The 22,842-nt window shown below is 36.8% G+C and overlaps 1 protein-coding gene across 3 annotated transcripts; it reads right to left on the reverse strand.

Moving 5' to 3' along the window:
- Positions 1-7: 7 nt before the first annotated feature.
- On the reverse strand, positions 8-18,621 carry pitx1 (paired-like homeodomain 1). 3 transcript variants are annotated; one of them, XM_074611286.1, is made up of 4 exons: positions 18,142-18,621; positions 16,510-16,564; positions 5,674-5,876; positions 8-756 (listed from the first exon to the last, which is right to left on the reverse strand). In XM_074611286.1, exons 1-4 carry the CDS (start codon positions 18,418-18,420, stop codon positions 217-219), a joined length of 1,077 nt encoding a protein of 358 aa, XP_074467387.1. In that variant the 5' UTR covers positions 18,421-18,621; the 3' UTR covers positions 8-216. The 3 variants fall into 3 exon arrangements, with proteins under 3 accessions (XP_074467387.1, XP_074467389.1, XP_074467388.1); XM_074611288.1 differs by lacking the exon at positions 18,142-18,621 and adding an exon at positions 17,914-17,971; XM_074611287.1 differs by lacking the exons at positions 16,510-16,564; positions 18,142-18,621 and adding an exon at positions 8,885-9,323.
- Between the last annotated feature and the right edge of the window lie 4,221 nt (positions 18,622-22,842).

Raw genomic sequence — 22,842 nt, forward strand, 5'->3', positions numbered from 1 at the left:
ACACATAAAACCCGCATAATCCACTTTTTCTTTCTTTTTTTTTTTTTTTTGGAAAAATGATTGCAACTAATCCAGTTTAGTTGTCTTTGATTTTTTTTTTTTTTTTTTTTTCCCTCATCATCCGCAGGTATATAGCCTGAAAGCTCTGACACCGTGTCCGTTTATTATCACATATATATATATTTATTTATTTATATTAGTAACATTAGTACAACGTCAGCTGTTGTATTGACAGGCGTTGAGGCTGGATCCAGGGCTCTGCAGGCTGCTGTATCCAAAAGTTGGATGTTGTTTGGATTTGAGTCTGAGGGTGGCCAGGCTGGAGTTGCAAGTGTCCCGGTAAACGCTGTACGGAGAACCAGGAGGCCCGTACGGACACGCGGACGGAGACATGGCCGAGTTGATGCCGGACGTGCCGATCCCGTTGATGTTGTTGAGACCCGGGTTGGGCATGCCCGGCACGGCGGAGTGGCCCATCCCGGAGGCCATGGTCATGGAGGAGATGGAGGTGGGCGATGAGAACATGGACTGTGAGGTGAGGGGGCTCATGGAGTTGAAGAAGGTGAAGTTCTTGGTGGACAGCGGCGCCGGGGTGAGGCCCTTGTTGGTCCAGTTGTTGTAGGTGTAGGCCGGGTACATGTCTTCGTAAGGCTGCATGAGGCCACTGAACTGCGGCAGGTAGCTGTTCTTGCACAGGTCCATCTGCTGGTTGCGCTCACGCTTCCTCCACTTGGCACGGCGGTTCTTGAACCACACCTGAAGGAGACAGGAGAGTTATAGTGCTGTGCCATTAAAGAGCTGAGAGTCACCTGAGGAATGAGAGAGGTACCATGGGGACCCCAAAGTGTCACATATGTCGACATTTCTTTCAAAGGTCTTTTTATTAATTGTCAATAATCAATTGAACAGTCACTATGCAAGGAAAGTTAATTTTTGTTTTTCTGAACAACACTCACCCCATGACACAACACATCAATCAATCATACCTGACAACAACAACATATACACAAACAGCCACAGCTGGCCACAAAGGACCTAACTGATTCTCAATCATGGATACATAAAATTCAAATTGTAGAGGATACAACATAGGGAGAGTATCCACAAATAAGTCATGAAATAATAAGAACAAGAGAAAAAAAAAAAAAACATTAAAAAAAATAAATATATATATATATACCTACACGTACACACATACATACATACATATATGTACATATATATATACACATATACATACATATACATACATACACATACATACATACATACACACACACATACACACATACACACATACATATACATAGAAATAGGAGGGAAAAAAATAATAATAAAAATAATAATGATGATAATGAATAAATTAATTAAATTAAATTTAAAAAAACGAAAAAGAAGATACGGTTCCTGATTTTGTTTTTGACATTAACTTATTGTCTTACAGGCCAGAATCAAGTTACAAGTATGTGGCAGCATCTCATGTTGCATAAAATCCAACTTTCCAATAATTATCTGTACCTTTTTTTTTCTTAGCCAACTGAATAATATCTCGGTGCACTTGAAGGCCCCCTATTGAGTTTAGTTTATTTGACAAGGGACGGTTCAAATGAACAAATACAGATGGTATAAAAAAAATGCCAGAATTAGCCAAAAGGCTATTTTTAATCTGTAGTGCATGGCCAGTGTTTTACAAAAGGCTTACTATCAAAAACAGTGCATGCAGTTAAAATGTTGGAAAAGGAGGCAGAGTTGTTAAAAGCAGTAGTGACGATGCCTTCAGGGTCTGTAGGTGTTTTGGCAACTGAAAACTGGCAAAAACACACTGTGTGCTATTTATAAAAAAAAAAATCTAAATGAAAAACATTTGAAAGTTGAATAAAGTGTAATGTCAAAGGGTTAAATATTTTAAAGGCACACTCAAAAGATTTATACAGCTAAATGCCACATTTAAAGCTGCAGTCCCACGTTATCAGTTCTTTAATAACAACTACATCTGTTTAATGTTCTCAGAGAAATGTGTTTACATCAGTTTATAAACACACACAAAATTGCCCAGACTATGTGTTCAGTTGTGATCATTTTAGTAACACACACACAAAGGCGTATTTGCATCATGGTCAACGTTTTCAGTTATAGGCTCTATATGTTTTTTTTATACATGACCACAAAAATCAGTTTATCAGAAATATAGAAAATAACACTTTTTTGCCAAGTGCAATTCATCCTCAGTTTTTCAGTTTGTATTAGAGCTGTGAAAACATCAAACTTGGTCCTAATAGTCTTTTGATACTAAACTTTGTACTTTTCTGCTCATTTAAATTCAGCCTGGGGATTTAATTAGAGGAGCAACTGCTGCAGCTTTAGAGTCCAGTATACTATAAAGACTTAAACTTCAAATTGATCCAGTAAAACTCCTCTTTAATTTGCTCAAAATCATCAAAAGTGAATATAACTGCGGAGGGTGGAAAAAAAGAGCTTCTTTTGTTTGCACATGTTTACATTTGCTTTTTTTTTATTAAAGCCACATTTATTGTCAGTTGTTCAGTTATTTACGCAGGAAGTGTTAAATTAGTGAGTGTGCACGGAAAGAAACCCAATTAAATGACCAACTTTTGTCCAACAGTCCTCGTATAGAAATATTCTTGTATTTTTTTCAATTAAATATTCCTTGTGAGAAAATGTATCTACAAATATTTTTAAATTTCTGCAATTGAATTAATGTCATGACCGATTTAATTTGTTTAGAACCTGTAAATGAATCATGAATTATTTCATGATATAATTCAAATAAAACAACAGTAACAGCCTACAACATCAGTGTGTTTTGACCAAAGAGCCAAGGATGTGTTGAAGGCAATTATGCAGAGTATTTATTTTAATTTGCATCACTTGATATACAGTGATAAGAATATATATATATATATATACATATATATATATATATATATATATATATATGTAAAGACGATTTGAGAAATAAACCACAACATTCTTGGGTGAGAGTATTCTCAAGCAATAAACCTAAATACATGAAATAACTCCAACACATATGGACTGGATAAATAACTAAATGTTGAGCGAAATATACCCCGAAATAAATAATGCTAAGAAAACTAACAAAGCAAAAGTAATTCTAACAAAAAAATAATACAATGGAATTAACGCATTAATATCAGAGACACACTGTGCGTTAAATTCATACAATTACTTCTTGTTCCAACTAACATATTGATGCAAAATGTACCATTGATTTGCTTAAATATATGCAAAGATATTGTAGAAAACTGCTGGTGTCAACACAAACTCGCTCTCCCATCATTTCATATGAGGACAACATCATCATCATGTATAATATTATGTGTGCTATTGAGGTCTTTACACTTTCTCCGAGCGACTTCTTCCTGTTACTGAATGAAAGAGTGAAAATCCAGCCTCTTAAGAGTACATGTAAATTACTGCAGCGACGTTAAATGTTATATAATTCAGAGACACTGTGAAGAAAAATCATTTGACAAAAAAACTGGGAGTTTTTTCGGATATGTGGCGTTAACATATATTAAGTTGCAGTCATCCTCTAAAAAAGTAAGTCTTCCATTATTTCAAACACGTGCGCAATTCCCAACACCGCGCGCATTTCTGACACGAGCAGGACTAACATGTCAACACATTTCATGTTGAAAATTTAGCAGAAATGTAATCTGTCTTTAACTATTTGGATCTGTTGGATACACATCTCTCTCTCTCTCTCTGAGGGTGTTAGCGGAGCCAATGGAGGATTTGTCTTTTGATGACATCACCACCAGTCTGGACCCTTATTTGTCCGCGTGCAGGAGACGCAGCTCGTGCAGCCAGATCTACCTCGAGCTGTGCGATGAACAGCTCGTGTGATTCTATTTATTCAGGGAGGACTTTAATTATAAGAGATTTAAATTCTTATAATAGGAACCATTTAAAAGTAGAAAATAGCTGACACAACAAGCTGCTTTTACGCAGGTATTCATGCTGGCTGCTCTTTTCTCAGACAAAAAAATGTGGATGCAAGAGACGTGCGTCAAACACAAAACAATTGCAGTCGGTTTTCATTTACAGCAACTGGCGCCTGGCGGCTCGTCCTTTGCAGAATCCACCTTCTCAAATTGCATAAAAAATGCATGCAGCTATTTATTTTTTTCTACTTTATTTTTTCCCTTTTTTCAAGGCTGTTTTCATATATGCAATCCACTGTTTGTAATTACAACAGTCTATAAACCAGCTTTTAAATAGATGAGTTTACAGACAAACCCATCGAGTACACTATAGAGAAAACCTCAACATTCAAAATCAAGAAAAGAAATAGCAATAATAATAATGACAAAAATAAAGAGTAGAGTTAAAAAACAAAAAGAAAAAAAATAATAATAAATGAAATCAACAAATAAGTGCATACAGCTATTTAAAGTGCGGTGAAAGTGAAACAGTGCAGCATTTTATTTTAGCGGAATAAAAAGAAAACATTGGTAACATTTCTGATTCATATCTGAGCATTTATTAAAATGTTTTGACATTTTAAAGTGTTTGGACTTGACCTTTTTAAGGTCATCGGTGTTCAATCAAGCTTGACAGATAATATATTATGACATTGAATGCTATTTGTGAGCTCAGCTATTTTGAATGTCTCCATCGTTTAATGAGCTCTAATGAGGCTTTTTGCTCGTTAACGTGCCATTAAAACCAAAAGTATTATTTTTTTTGCTCGGTAGGAAAGTGGAGCCTCGCAGTGAGACGCAGCTCTCCGTCACATCGCTCATGTCTTTGTGGACAATTTGTCCTCAGCACCTTGTCCACTGCGCGCCTATAAATAGCCTCCGCGCGGCCGTCTGATGGTTCCACTTGTAAACTGTTTCTACTATGAATTAAAAATGAGTCTCAGAGTGCCGACTAACGGGGATTTTGTCAGGTATTTCGATAAGATCTGAGGAAGTCCAGAGGCTCGTTTCTGATTCATTTACAGTCACACAGTCATTCCCTCCTCGCGTTTGATGCTGTAAATGTGTTGGTTTTATTTTGGGATATCTGACCTACATACTGATATATATATATATCAGTATACAGTATATATATATATATATATATATATATATATATATATGTATATAGATAGATAGATAGAGCCTAATCACACACGTACGTAGGCGTTAATGTTACCTGCATGCAACGCAGATATTAATTTTGCTTTGTTAATTTTCTTAGCATTATTTATTTCGGGGTATATTTCGCTTAACATTTAGTTATTTATCCAGTCCATATGTGTTGGAGTTATTTCATGTATTTAGATAATTGCTTGAGAATACTCCCAGAATGTTGTGGTTTATTTCTCAAATCGTCTTAGGATACTGATGTCATTTGCACTATTTGTTTATATCATGTTTATTTTTTTGTTTATAGCTTATATTGTATATTGGTAAAATTTAAATTTTTTTTATTCTTATTTTATTCTAACGTATTTATCTATTCTTTTATTTTACTGCTTATTTGCACCAACAAAACCAAAGCAAATTCCTAGTGTGTACCTCTTACACCTGGCAATAAACACCATTCTGATTCTAATTCTAATTCTGATTCTGATTCTGAATGAGGTTTATTTCTCTAATCGTCATTACGCACGTATTACGCACGGCCTGTTTGACCTCTTACCCGGACTCTGGCCTCGGTCAGGTTGGTCCACACAGCGATCTCCTCCCTGGTGCTCATGTCCGGGTATCGGTTCCTCTGGAAAGTGGCTTCCAGCTCCTGCAGCTGCTGGCTGGTGAAGTGAGTCCGCTGCCGTCGCTGCTTCTTCTTCTTCGGATCGTCCGCGTTCCCATCATCGCTCCTCTGTTCGGCGCTTCTCTCCTTTTCTGTGGATCATAAAATCGGGGGTGAAATTATTCTATGGTGCAGCTATGGTACTTTGTGTAACATGTACATAAAAAAAATAGTATTTTCACTTTAAAAGACAAATGTTTCAGAAAACAAATCTAAAGCTTTATAGGTCAACTCTCCCAGCATGAAATAAGCAAAGCTATAAATAAATTATTTACAAAGTTGTTCATGAAAAATAAGCATCAGAAGAGAAGTGACACATTAAAGCCAAAGCACAGCACTCCTACTGTATATTTTGACCTAAATAATCACAGATTTCTCCATCATATACTTCTGTGTACGTTTTTTTTTTTCTTAAATGATTTGACCGCCATGATAACTTTCAAGCATTCGAGCATTGCTAAAGTCTTTATAAGAAGTTTTTACAGATCACATTGTGTCTGTCCACGTACTATATGGCTGGTTTGGTTTTGGGGTGAAATTATTCTATGCTGCAGCTATGGTACTTTTTTTTTCACTAATATGTTTATTGGGTTTTCTTATTTTCACAAACAAAATAAACCAACACTGGTACAGCTCAGATAATTTTTTTTTATATAGGAGGTAGGGGTGTAACGATATGCCTGTATAACCGTGATATTTAAAAATGAAATATTGATATCATGTTAATAATACACATATGATAATATTGTGTTAATAATATAGCATCTCCTAAATAAGTTTATATATAAAGTTATGGTAACAAACTCTGTCTTCACCTCCCTACACTCGTATTTTTCATGTAATTAATTTGCCAAAACAGAAAAAAATGCACAATAAACAAAGTTAAAGATTAATGTGAATGATAGCATTATTTAATTAAAAAAAATGTTCTATAGATATTGCGATAATATCGTTATCGTGAATTCTTTGGCCACAATAATACTTTAGTGAAATTCTGATATCAAGACAGCCCTAATTGGAGGTCATAGGAAATAGTCCATAGTGTAGGGAAGTCACAGGATATATGAATTCATGTTCAAGAGACTCCTTGTGAGATAATGTAAGAGAGTTCAGGTCCAATATAATTCAGATAGGGCTGCCAAATATTGTGGAACTGATCTACTTTGGGCATGTAGAATATTTGTGAGATATTCCAAAGGGACCATCTCAAATATGACTTTTCGCCAGCCTTGGACAGAGGGTTTCTTATCACTGATCCACTGTAGTAAGATATTTTTTCTAGCAGCAAATGTAAGAATGTTATATAACCTTTTGTTTATATTTGTACTTGGGATTCCTAAAATCAAAGATGCATTTCTAAACCAAATATCTTTTCCATTTCACATAATATTTCAGACCAGTATTTCTGTAATTTGACACGACCAAAGGCAATATGGTACTTTGTTTAACACGTACATACAAATTTAGTATTTTCACTTTAAAAGTCAAACGTTTCAGACTGAAAGTAAATGCAACCAAAGTGCATAAACAAACTTAAAGCTTTATAGGTCAACTCTGCATGCCAGCATGAAATAAGCAAAGCTATAAATAAACTATTTACAAAGTTGTTCATGAAAAATAAGCCCTCAGAGGAGAAGTGACACATTAAAAGCCAAATATTTACAAACATGTCTGTGAGTTTTGCATCGATTCTTTCAAACACACTTAGAGATCAATATGGCTTTCTTTACGACGAGGTCTCTTATCTCCCAACTGCTATCTTGTATTCGTGTCCTAACAAGGTTGGCTCATTAAACTGAAGGGTCAACACGTGCAAAGGTTAATCACAAAAAAAGGGAATAGTGTTTTGATTGTTTGCCAAAAATAAAAAGCAACTTAAAGCCACAACATCATTTTTAATTTAAGCCCCATAAATAATTCAAACAAGGGAAATAAACATGCACCCATATTTGCCATTTCTTCCTCACATGGAGTGAGACAGAAGACTAGTTTTTCCTCTAAAAGTGTGGCCAAGTTGAAGAACAAAAAGCTTCTCCAAGAATTGTTAACAGACCTTCTGGCTTCCTAGTTTAGATTGGTGGATGGGCTCAATATTTATAGTTTTGTTTTAATGCATTTACTGACAGCAGGCCAGGCTGTTCTGCACATTTTTCCCTGACAGACCTCAGGATCCTGCCAAGTGTTTGGTTCAGCCAACGCAATAAACAAAAAGCTGAACTATTCTCCCTTGTTTCTGTTGCATTTTTATGCGCATTACACTGTGGAGCAGAAATAAACCAAACTAAGATTTACTGTAAATGGACTTTGTTGCATTTTATCCATGTGCATGTTGCAGGAAATAAATCGTCTTTGCAGTGAGAATAAGGAAACACTGAGTTCACTAAAATAGTGTCTCCTTTACTGCCGAGATGGAGACGTAAAATAAACTGTTATTGCACTCAGAAGAAGGAATCGAGTTGCTAAAAGCACTCTGTTAAGAATTTCCCAGTAAAGAACTGGCAGCAGGGTTGCCTTTATGTTACTGTACAATTAACATTATTATACTGTCGCTGAAATTTACAGCTTTGTACTGTTAATGAGAAATACAGTTTGAACTGCTTTTTTTATTAAATTTCACAGTATTTTAGAGTTAATTTACTGTTTAAAGATACATTATATAGCTGTTTTTCACCTTTCTTTTATTTTACTGATTTGTTTTAATGCACTATTTAGGTTGTATTTTTTACATACATTTTAATAAACATTATTTTTTTTTGCCTAGATGAATAGACTTGTTGACACTTTTCCCCAAATGTCTGTCTATAGCTGAGTACAGAATGCAAACCATAACAACATGCGAGTGAAGAACAATAAAGCTAATTCACTGATTTTCCAATCATGTACAACGTACAAGCCTCACCTGTGCAGATCAGGTCCCAGAATTAAAAAAATACTGCATGAAACTGTTACTGGTGATACTTTAGACAGTTGATCAGCAGTAAAGTGCTGTTTTTTTAAGAATGCATTATAGGCTATGAGCGTAATTGAACAAGTTTTCTTTTGTATTAACAGTAAAGCACTGCTTTTAGCAATAACAGGTTAATACTCTGGCTGTGTGTACCTGCCAACTCTGTGTCTGAAGACTCGCTGCTTGAGTTCTCTAAAGTTTCTCTGCTGCTGTTTGAAGTTCTCGGTAAATGAAACGCGGTGGCCACGTCGCGAGCAGCCGGCGGTGCAGCTCTCACTGCCTCTGCGACTCTGTCCAAATTCATCCCACCTTGAAGAGAGAAGGATGCGTGCAAAAAAAGGGTAAAAAGGGGATGAATCCTTGGAGATGCACAGCGCTTTTTTCCTCAAAAGCTTAAAAAAAAGTCCACCCTCTGCAACGATCACACGAAAGTCTTGTTCTTCCACGAAAAATAAAAATTAACCCCCACACATGCAGCTCCTTTTTCCTTATTCCTCTCCTTCCTTCTCTGCGCTGCAGGAAAAAGCTTGTGCACCGCTGTGACTGAGAGGAAGCCTCGGCTCTCCAACACCCACACATGAGACACACCCATCGGCTGCGTTTAACCTCCCCAAAATGAACGAGTCCCACCCACTGAGCATGCACCACTGCAAGAAAAAACATCCACCCAAACAACTCTGACGTCAAGCTAAAACAAGTGGTGCTATTAATTTATCAGACATTTAGTTTTTATCGCATGCAAAAATCTTCAATCAAGTTTAGGTGCGGTGAAAAAGTAAAAAGCGTCCTATCTGAGCACAATATTCCATGTGGATTTCTACTCTACAGTTTTCTCACTTACTAAAAGACTCAGTATTAGACTGAATGGCTGGTTTACGCACACATTTTTTGCAGTGAAAAGGTAAAAAGCTTCCTATCTGAGCATAATATTCCATGTGAATTTCGACTCTACAGTTTTCCCACTTGCTAAAAGTCTCAGTATTGGACGCATACTGAGTTTACGCACACATTGGCTGGTTTACGCACACATTTTTTGCAGTGAAAACGTAAAAAGCTTCCTATCTGAGCATAATATTCCATGTGAATTTCTACTCTACAGTTTTCCCACTTGCTTTAAAGGTCCAATATCGTGCTCATTTTCAGGTTCATACATGTATTTTGTGTTTCTACTAGAACATGTTTACATGCGGTAATGTTAAAAAAAAAAACTTTATTTCCCTCATCCTGTCTGTCTGAATATACCTGTATTCACCCTCCTGTCTGAAACGCTCCGTTTTAGCGCATTTCAACAGAATTGCAACAGAATTGCGTTGCTAGGTAACAGTTTGGGTCCATATTTACTTCCTGTCAGCTGATGTAATTTACATACACTGAAACAGGAAATAAACTGGGACACATTTAGAATGTTTATGTTTAAAACCGCGTAATGGTCTAAATATTGTATATTTGTGACATCACAAATGGACAGAAATCCAAAACGGCTTGTTTCAAACGCACAATTTCTGAATACGAGCTGTATGTGTATTTCTCCGTATATTGAGCGTTTTGATAGTTTAACAGAATTTATAAAACATTTAAACCTGCTTCATAATATAAAAGACATGAAAATCTCACTTTTTATAATATCCTCCTGAGACCCAGCCCATTGACATGTGTCCCATGTAGTCGACATTTTGTCCACGTGCATCTCCTTTTTACTCTTTTGACCTACTCTATCAACCCCTGGGTTATTGTAAAGAGGACATCATGGGCTTTCCAGTGATATGTCATGTGTTTTTTTTTTTTTAAATCAAGTTGAATGTATTCTTGGTTTAATATCACTCTATAGCCATTATTTTTTTTGTATCTTCTAAATTCGGCTGTCTTTTCACACTGAAATGGACTACAGTGGACATATTGCAAAATTAAAAATACAAATTAAAAAGTCTAAATTGCAAGATTTTCTTTTAACCCTAAATAGGAAGGAAATCACACAAAAAAAGAAATTGGAAGACACTTTTTTTACTCGGTTTCCAGGAGGATATGGGACCTTTAAAAGACTCTAGGTAAAGGTTTTTACGCACATATTTTTTGCAGCGTTCGTTTTTTTTTCTCCAGCTCTCGGGAGCGCGCAATGCACCGCTTTGCTCTTTAGGAGTAAAATGGGCCTTTTATTCGTGCAGGCATGTTTGAATCTCGTCCAGCGCAACGCAGCTGGGTGCGCTTATACACACACGCACCCACACAATGTACCGTATATCTCGGATATGTACTGAGCTGAATAAACATTTGCCCTCCAACACTGGCCATGCCCAGTTACTGTTTCCTCAGTATGATTGAAAAGTGCATGAAGATTATTGTGTGTAGTATGAATAATGGCACGCACTGTAAACTGACTGAGTGTCGCTCTCCATCAAGCTCATTGTTGCACTTTGACAAATAAACAATCAGGACTAATAAAAAGACCAGCAGAGCTCATAACTTAACACACGTTTTGTTTTCCTTTTATAGCAGAATGACAGATTTTCTACCAGATAACTAAATCTGATGACAGCAGCAGATCTTTCCCCTAAACATGATGATATAATTAAGCATTAATAAAAACCCTTTTTTCAAAAAACTTCAACATGCACAACCTCTCAGCACAAATCCCCATTAAGATTGATGGTCCGCTACTATGATCTGATTACAGATGACCTGAATGTGGCTGATGGTGACACATTTCAGTGCGTTTTGTTGGTCGATGACGCACGAATGGCGATCCAGTGGTGGTCAGTTTGCAGGCGGCATTATACGCTTTCTATACAAGCCCTGTGGTATAATTTAGATAAAGTATGTGAAAATAGCTAATAAGTAAATTTGAAAATCAAAATTTCAAATCAGATTTGATATAATCTCAGTGTTTTCTGTCATCCCTCACACGCATTCACACATTGACTCACAGTTCAGTTAAAGGTCCCATATTATGAAAAGGTGAGATTTTCACGTTTTTTTTATTATAAAGCAGGCTTCAGTTCTATATAAATACTGTGAAAGTATCGAAACACTCAATCCACAAGGAAAATACACACAGCCCGTATTCAGAAATTGTGCATTTGAAACAAGCTATCAGGATTTTCTGCTCATTTGTGATGTCACAAATATACAATATTTAGACCATTGGCACAATTTTAAACGTAAACATTCTAAATGTGTCCCAGTTTATTTCCTGGTTGCAGTGTATGTGAATGTCATCAGCTGACAGGAAGTGAACATGGACCCAAGCTGTTGCCTAGCAATGCAATTCTGTTACAATTCCGTCAAAATGCGCTAAAACGGAGCGTTTCAGACAGAGGGTAAATACAGGCATATTCAGGCTGACAGTATGAGGAAAATAAAGTGTTTTTTTTAACATTACAGAATGTAAACATGTTCTAGTAGAAACACAAAATACAAGTATATACCTGAAAATGAGCACGATATGGGACCTTTAATGTGAACTGTAACCCTCTGAACACCCATATGTCTGTCTGTCTGTGTGGAGAGCTGCAGAGCTTCGGCCAGATGTTGACTTGCTGATCTCGGTGTGTGCTGCACTTTGAGTGAAACATGATGATGGTGATGCAGCAGCTGCATGTGCAAACTTCTTTCTTTGTTAGAAAACGCGCTGCTCGCAAAAGATTTCAATTAGTTTGAAGTGAGGTTGGCCTCATTGTGGTGATTTAAGGTTTTAAGTAGACCTGGTGCATCCTGGGAGCCAATAAGAGCAGGCGTTTAGTTTGGGTTTTGTTTTTACGCATTAGAACATATCTACTTATTGTGTGTGCTAAGATCTATGTTTTATTGTGATTGCACATGTGCAGACCAACAGCAACATTTCAGGTTTGAATGGTTTACTGTAGTAGAGCTACAGAGACTTAAAATCACATTTCTTACAGTCAGAAGAAGGCAAACATTTGCCATTGGAGTCAGAGGCTTTTTCTTGAATTAATAGACTTTTGTTTTGCTTGTGTCTAAACACAACTGTAAAATTAATCTCTTGAGGAAAATGCTCAGCTGTGAGTGACTAAATGTCAACCAGGAAAGGACATATTTTGTTGTCTCTGCGTAATTAAACAAAAAAACAAATGCAAAACGCTAATTACGTCTATTATTACGCATCTGTACTACTACGGACTGGTAGCTTTATGTCTCCTGCAACATGAGACCTACTAACTGGCTGTGGCTTGGTTTGTGCCCTGCATGAAATGACAATTGTGCTCCAGCTCTCACCAATCACTCTGCTTTTCCCATCTACATTGGTTGAGTGGAGCTCACATAAGGGCCTGGATTAGATTTCTACACATAACAGACCTGCCACATTCATTCATTCTAATTAAGAAATCCAAATATCTAGAAATTAACTAAACAATTTGTTGTTTTTATAGCAGAATTGTGTCATTATTAGAGTATCCAGCTCCAGTGTGCAGTAATATCCCAAGGTGCAGAACAAAGCGCTACAGGAGAACAGCTTTGTTCCAGCTGCAATTGTTCATTTAAATAGCAGCTTTTGCACATATTTATGGAAAGTTTATCCCTTTTCTCATTTATTGTCTTTTTTGTCCTGATATTTCAGTGTTTTTTTTTATATTGTTCTTGTGGCCTTCTTTTCTTTTCGCTGAGTCCTGATTCCAGTAAGCCTCTGAGTACTCTTTGTCATGTTTTTGGTATGTCTTTTTTCTTGTCTGTGCTCTACCTTATTGTCAATACGGATGTCATCCTCTATTTTTGCTGCAAAACAAATCTACCTATACGGGTACAAATAAAGTCACCTGAACCTGAACCTAATAGGCCTGCAAGAAGTTCGACCCTCACATACTGAAGTGTCCTTTTTGCAGAAAACCACCATCATTTACCTGCGTACTCACTTGCTTTCTGAGCTGCAGACACGTGCGTAAAATAGGTTTGAAGAGAAATTTGGCGCATGCAGTTCAACGGTATAGACCCAAACGCGAGAATGCAAGTGGGATCTGTATGCTGATGCATTTTTGTAAAAAAGTGACCTGGAGCACCTGGTCACCCCTCTGTGTCAGCAGCTGGTATTTACTATGCAGGTTGTGAAGACTGAATGGATTTGAAATCTAAATCGGTGCGTGTTATTTGGGAGGTCAGTGGGTACGTCACTAAGACCAAGAAAGTGGATCACATCAGTCCAGTTCTGAGGTCTCTACATTGGCTCCCTGTCTCTCTCCGAGAATTGATTTCAAAATACTGCTGCTGGTTTACAAAGCACTAAATGGTTTAGGGGCCAAAATACATTTCTGATCTTCCGCTATGTTCTGAACCATCCAGACCTCTCAGGTCATCTGGATCAGGTCTGCTTAGTGTCCCCAGAGTCAGAACTAAACATGCAGAATCAGTTTTTATGCACCAAATATCTGGAACAAGCTCCCAGAAACCTGCAGGACCAACTCCAACTCTGAGTTCTTTTAAATCAAAGCTTAAAACGTTCCTGTTTGTTGCTGCTGCCTTTTATTAAACCAGATAATGATCTTATATACCGCAATAGAGCTTTTACTCTTGTGTGTTATATTTCTATTTTAGCTTCTATCCTATAGCTTTTATTTTTAGCTTTTTTTATTTTCTAATCTTTCATGTTTTTATAACTGTTTTAATTATGTCGTAATGTTCTTTTTGCACTTTGTCGCAATGTTCTTGAATGTTTATGTAAAGCACTTTGAATTGCCCTGTTGCTGAAATGTGCTATACAATAAAGCTGCCTTGCCTACGCTGCGTATCCGTGGAGTGTATATGCGGCACTGCGTGGGTCAATATACGGTGATTATAAGAGCAGTTGTGCAGCTGTATCCTTAAAAAAAAGAACTGAAGGCTCTCTATAATAAGGAATATAATAAACTGTGAAATAAAAAAAATCCCAGGCCTGTTATAGGGAAATCACAATTTAGATACTGTTCAAAAAGGTAATTTTTCTAAGAATATTAGAGCAGCACTAGTAGAATAAAAGTCACAATAAACCCGCTGACCCTTAAAGTCCCCGTAGGAATATTAAAGGATTTACAGCACATGTAGATTTTTCCATGGAGGAGCTCCTGTGATTCTACCTTTCCTCTGTCCTCCAGTAGATATTACAGGCTGATAGATGGGGTTAATCTAAATACCCAGCAGCCTCCTCCTCCTCCTCCTCCTCCAGCCTGCATCTCCTCTGCTCTGGAGGGCACTTGCGTGTGATGGATGAGTTAAAAAGCCTTTCCATCCGGCAGGACAGGTTAAAGGCCTGGTGGAAATGCAAACAACTCATATTTTTCCTCCCCAAGAAGTGAAAATAAACTCTTAATCACACACCAAACACGCGTAATAATACCGTATTTATTCCTCTCTTAACTTATAAGGTGACCAAACAAAGTGAAGCTGGAACCACTGGGGCCAAAAAAACACAAAGCTTTAGAAAATTAAAGCTGGAGAGCAGATTGAAAGGCAGGGACAGCAGTGGATATGTAACTGGACACGGTGCGTAACTGGAGAAGGACAGGGATGATTATTTCCTTGGTGATGGTTTTCTCTGCTTGGTCCAAGGCCTGTTTGACCTGCAGCCTGACAACCAACAAACAACCCTAAATAAAACAATAACTTCTAATGGCCATCACAGGGAATGCTCATCAGAAGAAGCTGTAAAAATATTGGATTTTATATGAACTTAAAGTTGGGCACCATCATGTTTAGTGTAGTTTGGTTTTATAGAAAACAAAAAAGGTTGATAACTTGAGTTGAGGTGGAATTAGTTCTCAAAAATACAAACCAATAAAAACGAATCAGAATCAGAATCCAGAATCAGAATCCAGAATCCAGAATCAGAATCCAGAATCAGAATGGTGTTTATTGCCAGGTGTAAGAGGTATACACTAGGAATTTGCTTTGGTTTTGTTAGTGCAAGTAAGCAGTATAATGACAAAAGAATAGATAAAAACGTTAGAATAAAATAAAAACGTACACGTGTTTATTAGTAACATAGATTCCACTGTAACTTTAATGAAGGTCCATTTAGTCAGATTTTTCCAAATAGAAACATACTCAGCAGTCCAAACCTCTTTCTGTCTTCATAATAATTATGTTTCCCATTAGAGTCGTGCTATTTAGGAACCTGACCTTTAGCTGCTTCATTATTAAAAATGATTATTTCCTGACAGAAAATTTAAAATTTAAAAGGATTTCCGTCTGACGTGTTTGACATTTAAATGTCTTTAAAAAAACTTATTTTTTCTGTGATTGAATCCAGAAGACCTCCTTTTTTTTTAGTTAAAAACTTAATTTGTTATGAGATAAAATGTTACATGTAAACTTCAGCTTCCCTCCTGAATATAGCTTTTTTTGTTGCTTGCTGTCTATTTGGCTTCGTGTTTTTTTTTTTTTTTTTCCAAAACGACTCATCAGGAAATCATTATCATCAGAAAAACCAGACACACAAAAAATAAAAGTGTGTAAATAAAACCTCAACTATAGGCTAAACATTGTTGAAAATCTCGTTTCATTTGTTTCCCACACGCTTCCATTTGCATCTCATTATCTGATATGTCCGCATATCACCATGTCGTAAATGCACCGCGCATTAATTCCCCGCATATCAAACATATTGCGTCTGAAAGCAGATGCCTGTAGATTCACCAACAACAAGTTCTGACCTTGCGCCAATAAAACCGAGATTTGCAGTAGATCTGTATACTCACACTACTACAGCATCCGTTTTTTTTTTTGCTTTACATCATAGTTTTGTAACTCTGATAACAATATAATAATTAAACAGTTGTGAAGAGAACACGTCATACCTGCGTCTCCACAAGAAATCACATTCTTCGACAGATTCAGTTCCATTCCAGAATCCTGGAAAACAGAAGATGAAAGTTGCATCAGGAGAATAAAAAAAATCCTGCATATCAGACTTAATAATATATAAAATAATAAGTCAAATGTATTTATTTTCTTCTCTTTAACCAAATAATATTACATATAAATTAGGAATAAATTATAATCAGATTTCTGCTGATATATTAATACATTTAAATTAGTTAAAAATAATTTCTTTTTTTTAAAATTCATTTTTATTTGGAGACGAGTGTTTCAATTTTTTTTTTAATACACCATTTCTTAGGAAACTTCATAATCATGTTGAATTATTTTTGCCTCACAAAATTAGAAACTATAATTATTAGGCTTATATATGGGCAATTCCAAGCTAATGCAGCCAAAAAAATATTAAAAAATAACTTTAATAAGCAGCAACCAAATATTTCACCAACACCTTCACACACTTGTTGTCTTTTTAATTTATTTTATAAGCGTTTCCACACAGATCTTAATGTTTTAGGCCCTCAGTAACGACCCTAACCCAACATCCCAAAGTTTACCTTTGCCATTATAGTACACACACACACACACACACACACACACACACACACACACACACACACACACACACACACAGTATAAGGTATAAATATTGAATTTATTTACACGAAAGCATTTTAAATAATAGACTAAACAATTCTAAATATTAAAAAGTAAGAGGTTATGAAGACCTCCACAGCTCCTCTTCCTCATCAACACAAAAGGGGCTCATCACCTGTGTCCGTTCTTAAACTATTCAGAATAGAATATGAAGAAAAGAAAAATCCTTGTGAACTACACAAAGGAAATCTTCACACTTACAGGTGACAAACATGTATTTCTTAAGAACAGTCACCAGCATTTGCCTACTTTTTTCTAACTAAGAAAAAGAAGCACATATAGTTTATTATATTATAATATTATATATTATATGGAAATAATAAAGTAGTCTACATGCTATATGTGGCTGACAGTGATGCTCAGCCACTCTGAATTGCACTCACACTCTGTTAGCTGCTGACAACATTTAATTTTCTCCATCATACTAAACACAGACTTGTGTGTGCCATACGGACACTGAACAAACAATAAATCTGTGCAATATTAATACACTGAATGTAAAATACATTTATCTGTGCAATATATCCTTGATGCAAGTGCAACTTTGTTTGTATTTTATTTATTACATCTACTCTACCTATTTTACAAGTGCAATAACCTCTGTTTACATTACATCTATTTGTTTTATATTTTAAACTTCTAGTGTAACACTTCTGTTTATATTTATTTATTACATCTACTTTACCTGTTTTATTTGTCTTATTATAACTGTGTGTGTTTTATACCTGTTATATGTTTTATCTGCCTCGTTTAGTCTTGTCAAGTATTAGATTTAAAGCACTGACCAGAAGTGGCACCTGTGAAACTCGTTGTATTTAATACAATGACAATAAAGCGTTCTATTCCATTCTATTCCATTTGCAACATCTGAATAGCGAGACCAACATTCTGACCGATTATTCCCTGAGCTAAAATCCAGCTACCTGACAGACAAGGTGTGTGTTTTTACTCACCAGTTGGTGCCCAGCAGAGGCAGACGACAAGGGGAGAAAAAAATGAATAAAGCCTTTAGAGTTTCTCCATGCAGGTTGTTCAGTTAAATCCACTTTATGCGTCGGCTGCGCGTAAAACGCTGCGTCCGCGATAATCAGCGCTTTTGGTTGCGTCTCCGAGACCCTGCTTTGGTTTTCTTCTCCAGCGCTCTGCAGCACGCCTCGCGGTGACGTCACCACCTCCCACCTCCCACCGTTGTCACCCTCTTCATCTTCCTGCATCCTCGATCTCCTCTTCATCACACTGCTTTTTTTTTTTCTTTATCTTCATCTTTTTTTGAATCCTCAACAAATTTAACAACTTTATCATCCTCAACTGACGTCACCCTCATCTACATCATCTTCATCCCCTAACTTTGTCCTTATTCTCAGTTTCTGATCTTCATCTGTTTTTGAATCCTCAACAAATTTAACAACTTTATCATCCTCAACTGACGTCACCCTCATCCTCATCATCTCCATCATCCCCTAAATGTATCCTTATTCTCAGTTTCTGATCTTCATCTTAAATTAATTTTCATCCTCATCCTCATTTTGCTTAACCCGAATATGTGAAAGCAGAGAGTAAAATTAAAGTATAGTATTTCATACTTTAATATAATGATGATGGCGATAGTAGTTGTAGTAGTAGTAATGGTAATGGTAATGATAATAATAATAATAATAATAATAATAATAATAATAATAACAACAACAATAATAGTCATAATAACAATAATTGGTATTATAATATAACACAATAATATAAAGAAAGAAAGAAACAAACAAACAAACACAAATAAATAAATAAACACATAAGTAAAAAAATAATAATAATGCCGATTTTATTTCAGTTTATAATTTTAAAATCAATTCACTACTCATATTTATCTCTCTCTCTCTGTATTGTTTGTATGTGTGTGAGCTGTTTCGGTGTGAAAAGTTGAGGCTTAAGAGTTTTTATGAGCTCTTCATTTGTGCGCAATCCACTTTTTTAAACAGCTTTTCTGTAAACTCACACAGGTTGTGTTGGACTTTGGCGTCTTGAAAAAGAATAATCTGTTCTCAGTTATTATTATCTGCCGTCTCACTCGTGTAGGAATGAAACACACACCTCTGATATATTTTTTTTTGTGTTCTAGATGTAAAATATATTTATTCATTTAACCAGAGTCTGTTGCTTTTTTATGTTACTTTAATTGTCAAACATCACAATATGTCAAAATAGCCTCATTAATACAGCCGGCAGTCTTTACAGATTGTTTGGGTGCGGACACTAATAATGTTTGTCTTCTCGACAATTAATTGATTCGGTAAACTGTCTGAACATAACAGCCTAAAGCCACTGGCCTCGTTAACGGAGGATTATTCAAACAATTGCTCATATCCTAATATTTACATGCAGGTTTAAGCAACGATTTGTTCTGCTATTGGTTTGACATGAATCAAAACATTTTAATTGTGCCAATATTTTTTTTGTTTTGTTCTGTGGCTTTAAAAGCTGGGAATATTCTGCTGAATTACAGTTTTTGCATTTAATAAAAATATATATATATAATCATATAATATTTCCTGAGAAAACAAAAGAAGATGCTCCGATGGAAACATTCAGGCCTTTGTGAGTCTTTGAGCTGCAGAGACGCACAAAACACAAAACACGACGAAAGCGACGGAGATAAAGGACTTTTATAAATCCAATAAGCTAAAGCAAATAAACGGATGAATCGGGTCATAGTGCGGTTGCATTAATAGACAAAATGTCTAAATATGCAAATTAGGGCCTAACGTATAGGCCACAAGTAGCCGAGAATAAAGTAGGTTTAGACTGTAAGACGTGGGCGGACTGGATCACTGATTACAACATTAAATAAATAAATAGAAGAATAAATAAATAAAGCAATGAAAGTGAAAATAAAACAATATAATATAAAAAAGCAATAATTTTACATGTCCAGTCGCCATATCTGAAAAGCCATTATAAGTGTTATAAGATAACATATAGTAGGCAACAAGTAGCCGAGATTAAAGTAGGTTTAGACTGTAAGATGTGGGCGGACTGGATCACTGATTACAACTTTAAATAAATAGAAGAATAAATAAATAAATTAATAGAATAATAAATAAATAAATACATAATTTAATAAAGCAATGAAAGTGAAAATAAAACAATATAATATATATATTTTTTTATAATTTTACATGTCCAGTCGCCATATCTGAAAAGCCATTATAAGTGTTTTTTTTTTTTCATGTACAAAAACTTGCTCTGGATTTGAAACGTCCACGGCCAACATGTGCATCCCACGCACAGCCATAGTCCCACCACTTGAACCACCACAGCGTCTGTGTGGCAGAGAGAATATTTCCAGCTCCACATACTTGGGTTTACAAGCTCCTTCTTTTGGCCTGAGACATGGGAGAAAGTGTGAAATTTGTCCCACCCTTACACTTTCCTTTTTAACTCGGCCAAGAGCTGCGCACGATGCAAAGCTCTGGCTCTGAGAGAGGGATCCTGGAGGGATTAAAGGGGAGCTGAGGGCCTCCCTCCAGGACATGGACAGACCTCCTTCCCATGGGGCCTCTTGGAGACACCTATCCTCACAAGTCAGCTGTTTTAAAAAAAACAAACTCCTGTATCAAAATGGAAGTGCAGCTTCAGGTGATGCAGTGATGTAACACTCAGGCTTGAATCTGTGCACAAAAAATCTGTTTTTCCCACCAGGCGATTAGTTAGAAGCAGCTTTTGCTAGATTTTTCTGCCAAATAAAGTAAAAAAATAGACAATTATTCGCCTGTTCTACCACAAGATAGCTAAAAAGCACTTAAAAGTTAACATTAACAGTCAAATTTGATCAAGTTATGTAAGATTAGTCCACTGCTGCAACTCAAAGTCTGCACCTCAAACATGCAAGTCATCCTACTTGATTGGCCACAATACTGACCCCAGCTCCCAGCATGCAACTGTATCCACAAAATAGTAATAATATGCAAAATCCGCCTGTGTAATTGTCTACCTGGGAGGCCTGCATTGCTAAATAATGAGTCCTACTCACACACTCTCTCTATAATTAGGCAGTAGGCAGGTAGGAGAATGCTGTGATTACTCAACGAGTGACTCGAGGAGTTAAGTAGTGCCCTGAAGGTGAGGCCGTGGCCTCATCTCTCCTGTGTAAATAGGTGGAGGGATTATTTGGCCCCGTTTGGAGTGTGTGTGAAGGGGGAGGAGGTGTGTGTCTGTGGCCAGGGCCTGTCTGATGGTCACCCCCGCAGCGTAAATAGTTATTCCTAAATAACAGAAGGGCTGATGCGCGGTGGAATAGGTGGAAAACAAGCTCACACCCCATCAGGAGACGAGTTCAGAGGAGGTTATAAGTGTGTGTTGAGGATACATTATCACACATATACACCTGCAGAGTCATGTGTGTTGGTTCATATAGCAGAATCAGCAGTTTTAATCTAAAAAAGTGATGTTCTTCTTCTTCTTCTTCGTCCCTTCAACCAGCGACTCCCAGCGAGCTCCCCATCCAGGACAATCATAATAAAGCAGAGCTGGTGGCATTAGTATGTAAGGCCTGTTTCCGCTGAGCGAGGAGCAGAGAAGTGCTTTTGAACCGTATGCCGTCCAGACTCTGTCGAATCAATCAGGAGGGTTTTGTGAGCTTGACGCCGGGCAGCTCGACAGGATGGAAAGCCTTTTTGTGACGTCGCGGCCCTTTCTCTAACTCGGAGCAGAGCCGGAGAGTCCGCCTGCATGTCAACAAGCCAAACACTCACCCAGCCAGCCTGCCCAGACAGATACACAACCGTCTGTTGGACAGACAGTCTTGATATTTACTGCATAAAGTTTCCACTATGGATATCTGTCCACTTTAAAACATGTGAGCGGACAAAGATGAAGTCACCCTCTCATCACTGGGGCTATTATGAAGAATGGATGCTTCCCAGCTCCTCTCTTTTTTTTTCTTTGAAGCAGTCCCCCTTGAAGTGTGTTGAAAACGCAGATGTCACAGTTTCCAATCGGCAGTGAAATTAGTGATGTTTTGATTGCGCAGGGCTCGGAGATTACCAACGTAAACAGGTCTGGTGCATAGATCATCATTTCAAGAGGAGGCATCATCCCTTTTTTCCACTTTATCCAAACTCGGCGGGCCTCTTTGGCTTAGTGCTGATGAGAAGCGGACGTCCAGCTTCCAGTTTTTCATCTGAGCATAAACCTAATGCTGGCTAAAGTGATATTTCCTTTTGGTAGAATATTTAAAAGGCCGACCACCAAAACTGGGCAGCTCCAGCACAAAACGCTTGGACGGAGCTGGTCTAAAAAACGTCTTTTCATCACTTCTTTTGGCTAATTAAGTAATAAATACAATGACATCTTCTTTCATTCCAGATCTTAACATCTCTTCAAGAAATGTTCCTTTTTGTCAGATTTTGACTAATCCTGAATGATGATCATATCTTCAGGGCTGCTGATTTTGAAGGTTGAACACTCCTGAACTCAACATGAAATTTAGCAGTTTTAATATTATCCACAAAAGTAAAGCATCACCTCACTCCAGTCACTCATCACTGACTGCTGGTGTGAAAATGCAGCACATCCTCGGTTGGAGTTGAAGTTTAGATTCATGTGAAGATATCTGATCTTGAAATAATTCACTGTTTTATGATAGAACAATTATTTTTATC

The sequence above is a fragment of the Sebastes fasciatus genome, chromosome 16 (genome assembly GCF_043250625.1).
Source record: "Sebastes fasciatus isolate fSebFas1 chromosome 16, fSebFas1.pri, whole genome shotgun sequence".
NCBI lineage: Eukaryota > Metazoa > Chordata > Actinopteri > Perciformes > Sebastidae > Sebastes > Sebastes fasciatus.

What these genes read in the sequence shown, in the direction of transcription:
- pitx1 (XM_074611286.1), bottom strand. Translation starts at nt 18,420, where the DNA reads ATGAAGAGGAGATCGAGGATGCAGGAAGATGAAGAGGGTGACAACGGT. An exon ending in GATTTCTTGTGGAGACGCAG is followed by an intron (nt 5,877 to 16,509) that starts GTATGACGTGTT and finishes TATGATCCACAG; the next exon opens with AAAAGGAGAGAAGCGCCGAA. An exon ending in TGACCGAGGCCAGAGTCCGG is followed by an intron (nt 757 to 5,673) that starts GTAAGAGGTCAA and finishes TGTCTCCTTCAG; the next exon opens with GTGTGGTTCAAGAACCGCCG.